A 13,342-nucleotide genomic window follows, 5' to 3' on the forward strand; every position below is an offset into this window, starting at 1 on the left:
CTCAAAAATTAAAACAAAAAATAAAAATGGTTAGTATTGTTAATAAAATTTACACCCAAGGAAATGATAGATAATAGTAAGTTTCTTGTTATGACGACGTCGTTGTTTATTATAGTCGCCACACTACCTAGTGTGGGGATTGCTGACTTCAACAAATCATCTATTATTTTTTTAACGTTTGCACGACGAGCGAACGGTAGTACACACAAATTTGTTAAATTTTGGAAAAATGACGTAAGCCAACGAAAAATTGCTGAAGATATTTGTCGTCAATATTCATCTGTGCAGAGAGGTATAAATGACTTCCAGGAGACTAGTATTGAATTTTAACAATTAAAAATACTTGCAGTCTCAAAAAAAATAAAAATTTACGAATAATTAAATACAAGAATTATTTTCAAGACCACTGATGATGGGTATTTGGCAATACTCAAAACAGCTGTATGGTCAGCCAAAAATTCAATTAATTAAAATAATATAAAAAATAAAATTTTTGTTGTAGCTCACTACTGTTCGAAAAACCTCTTTATAATTAAAAATAAAAATATAATTAATTAATTCAATTATTCTAAAGTTGCTTTATGATTTCATTGTAACATAAACACAGCAAGTGAATTTGTTAACAAAACGCCAGAAAAATTTAAAAACTTAAAAGTCAAGTGAACCTACAAACTGGCCAACGGATAGAAGAAAAATACATAAGTTATTAATTTTACAGTATCGAGAAAACTTGATGTGACTGAAGCAGTAGAGCATTTCAACTCATGTGTCCAAATGTCTGCCTGTGTCTGCTGTCAAAGAAAAGCGTAGGATGAGAAAACATTGGCAAAACAACAATCGCACGTCCCTATACCTCCAAAACCTAAGTACTTCATGTGATACAAAATACTCCCTCTGGAAATCCATAAAAAAGAACAACCGACCGATTGCTTATCAACCACCTATACGCAAAATAGACAACTCATGGGCTAAAAGCGATATTAAAAAAGCAGTTACACTTGCGTTACATTTGGATCAGATCTTCAAACCAAATGATAATCAAAATATGCCAGATATCATGAAACAAAGGATAACTTTTCTACAAGACCCTTACCAGTTAGAACTTCCAATTAAAAGATATTCTATTAATGAAATTAGGGATGTAATAGCGAAGTTAAAATCAATAAATTCTCCAGGAAACGATACGATACTTCAAATCAAATGATAATCAAAATGCCAGATATCGTGAAAAAAGGATATAGCGAACTTAAAAGTAAAAAAGGTCCAGGATACGATTTAATCACAGGCATGGCCTTGCAACAGCTTCCACCAAAAAGATTTGTATTTCTCACTCACCTATTAAACGCTGTGATAATAAGGTGGTTTATTTCGCCACAGTGGAAGATAGCGCAAATCTCCATGATACCGAAAGCAGGAAAACGCCTAGTAGACGTCAAATCATATCACCCAATAAGTCTACTCCCGATCCTGTTAAAAATTATGGAAATCCTGTTTCTAAAGCGCCTTACACCGATTATCCAACAAAACAGACTCATCCCTGACCACCAATTCGGCTTTCGCCAAAAACATAGCACAATAGAACAAATTCATAGACTTGTCAGATATATCCATAGTGCGTTAGAAGGTAAGAAATATTGCACTGCGTCATTTATAGATATTTCACAAGCTTTTGATCGAGTTTGACATGAGGGTCTTCTTTTCAAACTAAAACTGAATCTACCCCAAATTTTTTTTTTTTATTAAATCATACCTCTCGGCAAGGCACTTTTTCATTGTTACCAATGCTTTATCTATTATATACTGCGGATCTTCCCCTTACTGATGAGAGTGTTATCGGTACATTTGCAAACGACACAGCTATTTTATCAGTTGACAGTGACCAAATTCGTGCTTCCACCAAACTTCAAATCTGCCTTAACAATGTTGCTCTCTGGATGAAAAGCTGACGTATCAAACCAAATGAATCAAAATCTGTCCAGGTAACATTTACTACAAAACGTTCTCCATGCCCGCCTGTTTTAATAAACAATACTCAATTACAGCTTGCTGTAGAAATAAAATACTTCGGCATACATCTGTATAGTAAGCTAACCTGGAAATAACACATATTCAAAAGGCGTAAAGCCCTGCGAAACTTATTTTGGTTCCTCAAACGAAATTCCAAACTGTCACTCGACAATAAGCTGCTTATATACAAATCTGTACTAAAACCTATATGGAGTTATGGGGCCCAATTATGGGGCACTGCAGCAGACTCAAACCTGGCAATTATCCAGCGTTTTCAATCTAAAACACTACAAATGATCACAAATGCACATTGGTATATAACGAATGAACAGCTGCATAAACAACTACGTGTTCCGACAATCAAGAAAGAAATATCTTGAGTTACAAAGAATTACGCTCATCGCATATATATACATCTAAACCCGCTGGTTACACACCTGATGTCCCCTTCCAACATTTTTAGAAGGTTGAGAAGGAAAACATCGAAAGACATTTTAGATATGTATATGTAGGTCACACATTTCTATTTTAAATATATATGAATATGTCACTGGACATAGTCCATACGTGCCTTTCTGTGTTTAAATCGTAATAACTATTATTACGATTTATATTAATATATATTACTTATTGTCATTTATACCTGACAGATTGTAATAAAATAAATGGATTTAAAAAAAAAAAATTGATGCTGTGGCCTTACCTTCAGGAACAGCTGTGGCAGCGGATTTGATGATAATGCTGCGAAACTGTATCTCAGCCTTATATAAAGTAGAGAAGAGAGAAATATTTCCGAAGTTGCGTTCTGAGACGTCTTTAAATAAGGCCCAGTTCGCTTTTTTAAAATTTCTTTCATTTCCTAATTTTTCTTGTAAATTTCTTGTCGTAATAAATCTCGAACTACGGAATTGAGATGGTAAAGGGAGAGTGGTCTGAGATTAAAGCTATTTCCACACTCCAATTTAAAACAGCGAGCAGCCTGGGGCTGGCGAAACCGACATCAGGAGAGCTAGAGCAAGTTGCCCTAGTGATGAATTTTTATTTAGTGCACCAAAAAAAGAATCGTCAATTTGGAACGCCAATTGTAAACTTCTCTGATCGGTTGGTAAGTTAGAAAATCACAGAGAACGGTGGGCATTCAAATCATCTAGCATAAAACGTGAGTCCCGTTTGAGAAGCTAAGAAATATCAGAGGAATGCTGTTTAGGGCAGCTAGAGTTGTGTGGCAGGTATATGTTAATAGCTTCAATGAATTTAAATGACCTACCAAGCAAAACTTTCAACCGTATTACCTTTAAATATTCGTCATACGACTGGGATAACATCAGCTCACTATGTGATATTAAATCCCGCATTAGAAAGTCAACTCCACTTCCGATTCCCCTGGGGTGGTCCTTACGTATAAGGGTGAAACCTGACGAAAGTGAGAGAGCGGAGTTGGGCAAAAGTTTTGTCTCTTATAGTGCAGCAACTGCGATGTTGTGATATATCATGAATGCTGTAATTTGAGAAACCTTCCCTATTAGGCAATGACAGTTAAACTGTTAATAGTTAAGACAACACTAGTGCGTTGTGGGAGAGAGCTATTTTGAGGTGGAAATATTAGTGGAAGTTGGCAACAAGTGCCAAGGAAATTAGAATTCCAGCCATGATGCGAGCTTAATCCTGAGCAAAGTCTAAGATGGCACCATCCGTTGCAGGAGGTGCAAACTACAGATATGGTGCTCCTAGAAATTGTTTGATTGCAAACTGTGCATAGCCAATTGGTAGAAGAAGGAATTGCCATGTGGGAAGATTCGGTGGCATTAATTGGAAGCGGACTATCAGTGGTTGACAAAGATGGAGATAGTCTAACTGGAGGAGTAGTTGGACAACAGGTTCCTCCAAAGGCAGAGTTCCAATCAGTACGGCTATGCAGACCTGATAAGTTACGGAGGTGGCACCAGTTATTAAACAGATGTTTGGCTTCTGCGAATAAAAATGTTGCAGACAGAGCAGTGCCATTTTGAAGTAGTTGGTATAGAATGACCAGGATTAGGTTCAATTCTGGTTATTAGAAGTAACATAAGAAGCAAGATGACCGGAACTTGCTTCTCAGCTGGAAAAACACGTATAAACGACATATGTCAAAAGCAAACACATACCCCTTTGGGGGCTGTTGAACGGCATTGGTCGTCTTCGACGAGTGGCTCCGGGAGGTAGACCCGACAATTCTTGGAACCAATCCTTTTCATTTGTTTGTCTTGTTTCTCGTTCTTTTCGCCACTAAAAAATGCAAATGCTGCAAAAGTTCAACAAAAGAAATTTAAAATTTTTGTTGTTCCCAAAACAGCTGTCCCGCAAGCAATTCAGAATAAGGGAATTCCATTCGAAGGAATAGTGCATCTTGGGAGAAATTGAATATTCAGAGTCGGCGTGAACATTTTAATTCGGATTTACTCTCTTCACTTGCGACTTATTGACTTGGCGTCTATTGCTGTTATGGAAACTCATGAGGCTAATTGATAACTGCAGAAATTGGTTAAGTGTTATAAAGTTTGTTGCTTTTAGACAACTCTTTGTTATGTCATTCTCAAGTCCATTGATTACATATTGGACATAAATGTTTCGAATATCTCGTTATGCTAATTCTTAATCTCCGCTGCGCTCTTTACGCATGGACACACATTCAGAAACTTATTTACGAATTCATACCAATTTTTAGAACAAATGTAGCATGAGTCCATCTACAATTTTGCACAACCTAACATCTTCATCTGCACTACAAATAGTAACACCTTCTCATTGATGATATTAGTTAGCTGTAATTGTTCGACTCACTTCATGAATTGGACAGACGTTAATGTTGTAACAACACGTTTTCGTTAGTTGGTAATGCTGAGGTATACTCAGCCGTTGCCCAGGCTGAGTGTAGTAATTTAATTATTTATTTAGAAGAATTTTAAAAAAATGGGGTTTTACAATATAACATAATTACATTATAATGCGGGTTTTTTTTTCTTATGATGGGACGTTGGGACAGCGCACCATCCAACAAGTGGCCCCACTGAAGTGAAGGATTAGCCGAAGTAGACCACGAAACTACTAGGGTCCTTTTTCGTCCTTCTATTCTCGAATGTCGTTATTGAGTTAAAGCTAGACTGGCTTCCGTTTACATAACTACATCTCTTGTTAATGAAAGAGCTCATTTAGCTTAAGGTTGCTTGCCAAGTCATCACCCACTCAATGGTTTCCCAAGACAGTCTTCTTCCAACTTTTCAGTGCTGGACATTGGCACAATATATGTATCGCTGCCTCCTTTTCTTCTAGACATAGTCTGCAAGTGTCTTCCTCAGCAAGAATTATCTTTTTGAGGTGATACTTGAAGTTGCCATGTTTAGTAATTAGTGTGGTCAGCCAGCTTATGTAGAAGGCCGTCTACTATCAGTGTTCTATAAAACATTTCTGTCATATAAGCTTTTCACATAGTTTCCAATGGTATCTGCGTTTCCCTGACCGCGATCTGGACGAGTTTAAGAACTTTTTGATGGCCCACCAATTTTCCAAAGTTGTTTCATGTGGAGCTCCGGTTCATTCGAATTACTGCCAACGGAAGCAAAACTGGCATCGCTTCTAACGCCGGTATTGGTGTAATGCGCATAGCACCTGTTATTCCAACACAGGCTAGTCGCTGAACCTTGTCTAACTTCGCTTTTATTGTCTTTTGGGTGACTTTACACCACCAGACAACTGACGCATATGTTACAATAGGTCTGACCATCATCGTAGGTATAGATCCAGTGCATCAAATTTGGGGATATCCCCTATCGTCTTGCGCACACTCTCTTACACTGAAATAGGGCTCTCTTCGTTTTTTTGATCTTTTCATCCACATTTTCATTCCAGGTCAGTTTATTATCCAGAATGACTCTTAGATACTTCACCGACTTTAATATGCGAATGTTATTATCGAGAAGTTGTAAGGACTCCATTGACAGCCTTTTCTTCCTCGTAAAGAGGATAGTGTCTGATTTCGTCGCATTGATGGTCAGACCTTGTTCCCTGCACCACTTTTCTATAGTGTCTGGGAACTTGCCGTTATCATCAGTGCTATATCGCCTGTATACCCAATTGTTTGAATGCGTTTGAAGTCAAGCTGTTGAAGTAGAGAGTCTATGATCACGTTCCATAGGAATGGTGAGAGCACCCCTCCCTGTAGGCAGCCTCTGACTGCTCTGCCTCTCAATCTATGTCTTCCATTTTGTAGATGTACTGCTCTTTGCCGTAGCATGAAATCTATCCATTCAATAACGAGTGAACCAACATCTCGCTTGGCTAGAGCAAATTTTAATTTATCAAAGCTTACTTTGTCAAAAGCTCCTTCGATGTTCGAAGTTAACACCTCGTGCAGGGCAGTCTCTGTAGATCTACCCGCCCTAAAGGCATGTTGAAATCTGCTTAAATGAAATTTCATTAGCGCGGTGCCTTCTAGATAGTCCACTATTACCTCTTCCATGGCTTTAAACATGAAAGAGGTAAGGCTAATTGGCCTCAATGACTAAGCTTCTGTGTAATCCTTCTCTCCTGGTTTTGGTAGAAAAGTCACCCTTGACTCTCTCCTAGCTTTGGGAACGTACCTTGTTGCCAGTGACGTCCTGAATATATCCTTGAGCATAACTGCGAACAGGTCAATTCCCCATAGCAGGAGTCCTGGAATTATGCATTCCTAACTGCATTTGTGGTCACTATCCTCTCTGCATCAAATCTTTCTTCCCTGTTCATTCACCTTTTGGGAGAAGGCCAGTGATCATCAAATTTGAAACTTTCTGGAAAATGGGTCTCCATGAGAGTACTCAATGACTCTCCTACGGTCTCCGTCATTGTACCATCCTTCTTTCGGATTAAACCAAGTTTTGAGACCGGGTCTTTAGTGACCATCTTTTGTAACTGACTTACTTCAGAGATCCCTTTCATGCTCGAACAGAAATTCCGCAATGACTTCCGTTTTCGGTTGCGTAGTGCTTTCTTAAATTCATGCTTTTTGGCCTTGTTCAGATGCCATGATACGGACTTATTCTCCCTCCTGTATATGTTGAAGGCTTTTCATGTCTCCTTTTTTATTACGTCAAGGTCCTGATTTCACCAGGGTGTCGACGACTTTTCTGCAATGCTGGTTTAAGGACAAGCGTTTTCGAATGCATTAATCATCGCAGCAGTAATTGCTTTGACTGGGAAGTGGTTCATTAGAGTCGTATGGCAGATAGGCCGACGCTACGATAAAGGTGTTTGCATCACTCCCTACTCTTACCATAGTAAGGTCTGGTGAGCATAGATGAGGCAATTGGATGCAGTGTATTCCCTTCCTCACCATTATGCATGTCCTATTTTTCCAGCTGTCTGTGGAAATAACAGAGTGGCAACTGATGTAGCGAGTCCCTAATTGCGTTTTGAACAAACCAGGGCTCTTGAATCAGTAATAGTTAGTTAGTTAGTTAATACTTCTTTATTAATAATTTAAAAACTTACAATAATTATCCATACTTTATACATTGTTTACTTAAAGCTATGACTAATGTCGTCAGCTTTACCTAGCGATTGCCTACTCTTCTTATCCCTCTAATCTTGTAGTGAGTTTGATGTTATAATTAGTAGCTATTGTTGGTGTGAATACATAAGTGCGGTTAAAAGATCTCATCTATAATTTGTTACCTATATTTTATCGCCAGTTCATTCCATTAAGGTCACCGTGCAATTCCGTTTGGCTCAAAGTCGTTTTTCCAAAATACTTGTATCTTATTTCCTTTAAAATTGGGCAGATTGCGAAAAAGTGTTTAACGTTTTCCGTTTGCTGTTTATTACATAGGCTACAAACAGATAGTGCACAACTTACGTAGGGCACATAATCGAGTTTGATGAGTTCAGTACGAGATTTGAAAATTGTACGAATATTTTCCACAGTATATTTATTATTAAAATAATTCGATGTCCCCAGATTGTACGTTAGTTCTCTGTATGTTTGTCTAGAGTAGCTTGTATTGGTCTTATAAGCAAATCGGTCTCTATCACTTTGATCCTGTTTTAGAAGAATGCACTGCTGCCAGTCAATCCAACCATTCATGTTCTCCAAATTCAAATTTTCTTCATGTTCCTCGACTAAATTTAACCATGCCGCAAAATACGAACTCCTTTTACCTAAAAAGTATGTCGCTAACCGTTTGATGAGTCTGCTATCTGGGTGGTTCATAATGTAGTATGCATACATTTACGTATATACATTTAATCTAACGCAACTTCAGTAAATATACTTTGTTGCTAAATAGTCTAAAAAGACTATATAATTTACTTAGTAATGCACAACTACATGAATTATGCCTGGCCAGCACATTCCTGTTGCTTAAGCACACATGAAACAGCAATGCCTTCATGTTATTTAAAACCACGCTATGTGCGATAAGATTTTATGTACGCATGTTTACCATTCCCTTACATACATAATAAGTGCTAGCGTAAGTTATTTTTGGATGTTAAGTTTAGCTCTAAGCTTATGAAGCAGAGCATAAGAATTCATTCTGATTCCAACCTGCATACCCATATAATATTTTGTATTATTAAATTGTAGTTCACACAATAATAACAGCGTTAATATATTGAAAGTGGGATATTAAAGTGCCGATATGTAGTGTTGATAAGTCAGTTTCCAGGTGGATTGCGTAGTCTGGCGTGTTGACCGGTAGACGAAAGATACGCTTGATAAAATAAGTCAGCAGTTTTTCCACCTCATTATACTTTTCAAAACCCCAAACTTGGGGAGCATAATTCATAATTGAGTTGACAGCAGCTTGGAATTTAACTGAAAGAGCTACCGTGTCATTTCCAAAAGCTCTTCTCCATGTGCTGTTTATTGCTATTTTTGATTCTTTTAGCCTTTTATTAATGTGTGTTTCGAATGTTGCACTATATGTTATCCAAACGCTGGTACAAATTTCCGCCCTACATAAACTTATAACTTTTACTAAAGAAAAAACAGAAAATATAAAATATTACAATGCAGTAATTTAGAATTTCATCTGCATAAAATTTATTTATATATTCAAGATTGCAAAAACATAAAGGCGTAAAACTATTTCATTCATAAAGTTCACAAACAAGTCTCAACGAAGCAACCAACATCCACACGCACAGCCAGCACAAGTCAAGCCAAGCTCACGGCAGAGCCGTTACGTCGCAAATAAATGCATTATTTGTTTACGCACATAGAATTATACTTGTGCGGTTGTGCGTGCAACTACTGAAGTAGAAGTGATTTCATATAAATAGAGGAGAGTTTTGTATGAAAGTCACTTAGCGCCAGCACACCGAAGTGAGTAGAGACCAACTGCATAGCTAAGTCGCCAAAGTCTTTTGAATCAAATAATATTCTGATACTATAAGCTAAATAAATTTGTATTGAGTAGAATAATTTTGTATCACGCCTCTGACGTTTTGATGTCGTTGGGTAGAACCCAATGAGTAGAATAATTTTGTATAACGCCTCTGACGTTCTGATGTCGTTGGCTAGACAATAGGAATCAATATTTTCTGTAGCATAACAGGTAATAATTATTTATAATTTTTTAGTTATTTTTGATGCTTTCTTGATTCAATAAAAATTTTAAAATTAATACCAAACGGGTTTTAATTTTCCCCTCCTTGGATACCACTTTTCATCGCATGCAAGTCGTCTTGCATGTTCTGATCTGCATACATCAGAACCTTTATTTGCATGCCATGAATAACGATGCCACCGTTTAAAAAGTTAACCAAATCATCTAAAAATAAAGTATATAAAACTGGACTTAAAACACAGCCTTGCTTAACATCAGACTGTGTAAGAAACCAATCAAAAACAATATTTCCATCCGTAATATATCCAACTTTTCTTCGTCAAAGTGTCGCAGGATCATTGCCGATGCTGCTTTACTGTGATGAATGTTCAGTTGTTCAACCTTTATGGTTTTCTGGTATGGGTAGAAGCAATTTCAAGCAAATGTTTTTTTATACGTTATATACCAGAACTTCAAATTGTTTGACTACTTCCAAGCAATTATTTTTGTCTACGAAAATAAAATAAGCAAAATGCAAATGCAACACCAAAAATTCAAAATATTTTCATTAACTATGCTTTCGACTTTACACAATTGTACAGAGCTGCGTGCACACACATTTGTATTGTGTGCGGTTTTGTTGTTGCATATGCATTCTGTTTACTTCATTTTCGTAGTCAAAAATAAGCATTTCAAACCCTGCTTCGTGCACACACATTTGTACTGTGTTTTATTGTTGCATTTGCATTTTGCTTATTTAATTTCGTAGTCAAAAATAATTGCTTGAAAGTAGTCAAGTAATTTCATTATTTTCTAAAATAGCAGCTCAGTAAAATTTTATTCTTTATTTAATAATATTTACTGCCCGTACTTACCAAAGTCCAGCAGACCGATTACACTAATCGTTAAATCTAAAACTCCATCGCTAAAATTCTTTAAATGTGTTTTAGCTACTTTTGCAATTCTGCTAACTCATTACGCTTTATTTCTATTCGCTAATTTTCTCAACTTTCAAAAACAGCTGATTCCTCTGGATAAAACGCTAAATCTCCAAATTTCGTATTGTGCTAAATTCTGCTAAAACGACTAAAATTTCTTCTAATTTGATTGTTTTTGGCGGTTATGTTTTTATTGTCGCTAAAAATAAAAGTATTATTTTTTAAACAAACTGACATATTACTTTGTACTTATTTAGTATATTGCCCTTATTTATTTAGTAATTAAGTTATTGTGATAGAAACTTTCATTTAAAGTTAAAATGTGAAAAAAATAATCATTGTTTTAAATTACATATATATCAATCTGGCAACCACTGTGTGTGGACTGCTTTTACCTGTTACCAAGTTGTTGTGTCTTCTTGTGCGAGCAAGCGTCGTGTTCGGTCGAGTTTCTTGTCGTGCAGTTGATTTGTATTTTTGAATTAATGTATTAAGTAAATATTAAAACATCATATATATTGTGAACTAAAAATATTAAAAATAAAATTTTGATGTGAAGAAAAACAGACTACGGCCTTAAAATTAAAAAATCGCATTATTCGAACAGTTTTTTGGCATCCCTTGCGGGGAGCAACATATCTTTTGCGTTCAATTGTGTTGCTGCCTACGAATATCACGTGCTTCGTCTAGCCACTGGGCATATTTCTCAAAGTTATAGCCACTGGACGTATCTTTCATATTTATAGCCGCTGGGCATATCTATCAAATTTTATAGCCGCTGGGCACAATTATTTACTTTCGAAAAGCCGCTGAGCACAACGGCTTACATTGCATATAACAATCACAGTTGATTCGCATAAAATCTGAAAATGCAAAAAATCACAAGAAAATTGGAAGCTACGCAATCCATGCTGAAAAACTTCTCCACCAACATACGGAAAACGGCAAAAAGCAAGCAAATAAAAGGTTTCTTCACTGCAAGAAAGAGTCTCTTGGAAAGGTACTGGATGCAGTACAAGGAAGCTCGAGAAAATTTGTTGGTCGATATTTATGACGGTGCAAAGGTGGAAGAAGCGAGTGACTCAATAAAAGCGTTAGTCAGCGAAGACAGTTCCATGGAAATTGAAATAATTTATTCGGAAATGATGGGAGAGCTAATCGATGCGTTAGCGAGCACTGAAGTTATAGACTCTCCAGGTAACAACGAAACTGTAATTAAAGGTGTGTCAAGCATGGAATTGACGTCTAACCTGCCACGTATTAAAATTCCGTCGTTTGATGGTAATTATCTGCACTGGTACGCATTTAAGGATTTATTCACGTCAGTTGTATCAAATAACGTTGCATTGTCTAATACACAGAAACTTCAATACTTAAAAGATGCGTTAGTGTTGGACGCTCAACACGCCCTAGACAACATTACTACAACAGATGCACATTGGGCAGTAGCATGGAGTTTACTCGTCCGCAAGTATGAGAACAAGAGGATCATTCTTAATGCGTGTTTAAAACAAATTGTTAATGTAACAACGGTGTCTGATGGTTTACCAAATAGTTTACGCTTGTTATGTGACACCATCACGTCAGCTGTGCGTGCGTTAGAATAATTGGGTCGTCCAGTACAGCATTGGGACGATTTTGGTTGGCCTTCTCCAAAAATTAGACACGAAAACACGCTCAGTTTGGAAGCTGTCAACAACTGGTTTAGAACAAATTCCAAAGTTTGAGGAGCTGGTCAATTCCCTAGAAAATCGAATATATTCGCTGGAGGTAGTTAATAGCATGACCGATAACTCTAATCAGGAGAAAAAGTTTGTAACACTTATCAGAACAAAGGGGTTCGTGAAAAGCCATCATACCACTGTTCAACAATGCGTGCATTGCCAAGGTAAGCATTTGCTGGCATATTGCGCAGAATTTCTCAAATATACCGGAAAAGACCACTGCAGCGACTAAGAAATACACTGTCACATCAAATAACACATACATTTCCAGTGCTAATCAAGGTGCTCGAACTTTACATCTACAGACTGTTTTAATTGGCACTGCATTGATAAAGGTAAGGAGTCCTTCTGGCCAGAAGCTTATTGTGCGAGCTCTGGCCAGTTATCATCCTTCTAAAGTTATCATCCTTCAGAATCATCCTATCCATTGGCATTTCAGTTGCTGGGATTTGTGCAGCCAGGATATCAGATTTTTTGCTGTTGGTTTGAAGACCAGTCATTCTGTTTGTATTTACTCTAAGAGCAGCCCTCTTCGCCTGTTATTGCACATAGATATGAAGAGGTGTGAGTTCCAAGAGTACTTCAATTGATGACGTTTGACATGTTTTCATTGCTCCTGTTATGCTTTTACATGCAAGTCGCTGTACCTTGTTGAGTGTGTTGTTAACGCTTTGCTGTTTTGTGCAATTCTGCCAGACTATTGATCCATAAATTACCATAGGACTGATTATTGCTGTATCCATCGCAGTGACTTTGGTGTACATTCGCAATCCTTACCTGCGATGGATCTACATGTCATAAAGGCTTTGGTTGCTGATATAGATATCCACGACTTTTTCTACTGCTTTAAGTAGGAAGGATGTAAGGCAGATTAGTCCAAAGGATTTCAGGTGAGTAGGATCCCTCTTACCCGCCTTCGGAATGAAGACCACTTTTACCCTCCTATACATAGCCGGTATATGGCACGGTATATGGTGTTTTGCCTACATTACATATTTCTAATTTCTTACTAGTTATAAACTCTAAAAGGTAGTCGTTTCTTGTATTGGTGTTTGTGCTTTCCCATACATCGTTGTGCGCATTTGATTCGCAACCAATTATAAGTGACATA

The 13,342-nt window shown here is 37.1% G+C and overlaps 1 protein-coding gene across 1 annotated transcript; it reads left to right on the forward strand.

Annotated features, from left to right (window-relative positions):
* Nucleotides 1-11,376: 11,376 nt before the first annotated feature.
* On the forward strand, nucleotides 11,377-12,114 carry LOC119689155. The gene has a single exon (XM_038103922.1). It carries the CDS (start codon nucleotides 11,377-11,379, stop codon nucleotides 12,112-12,114), a length of 738 nt encoding a protein of 245 aa, XP_037959850.1.
* Nucleotides 12,115-13,342: the final 1,228 nt, after the last annotated feature.

Source organism: Teleopsis dalmanni, chromosome 1 (assembly GCF_002237135.1).
Source record: "Teleopsis dalmanni isolate 2A chromosome 1, ASM223713v2, whole genome shotgun sequence".
Lineage (NCBI taxonomy): Eukaryota > Metazoa > Arthropoda > Insecta > Diptera > Diopsidae > Teleopsis > Teleopsis dalmanni.

Excerpts from the sequence above, each read along its gene's own strand:
- LOC119689155 (XM_038103922.1), top strand. The coding sequence starts at position 11,377 with ATGCAAAAAATCACAAGAAAATTGGAAGCTACGCAATCCATGCTGAAA.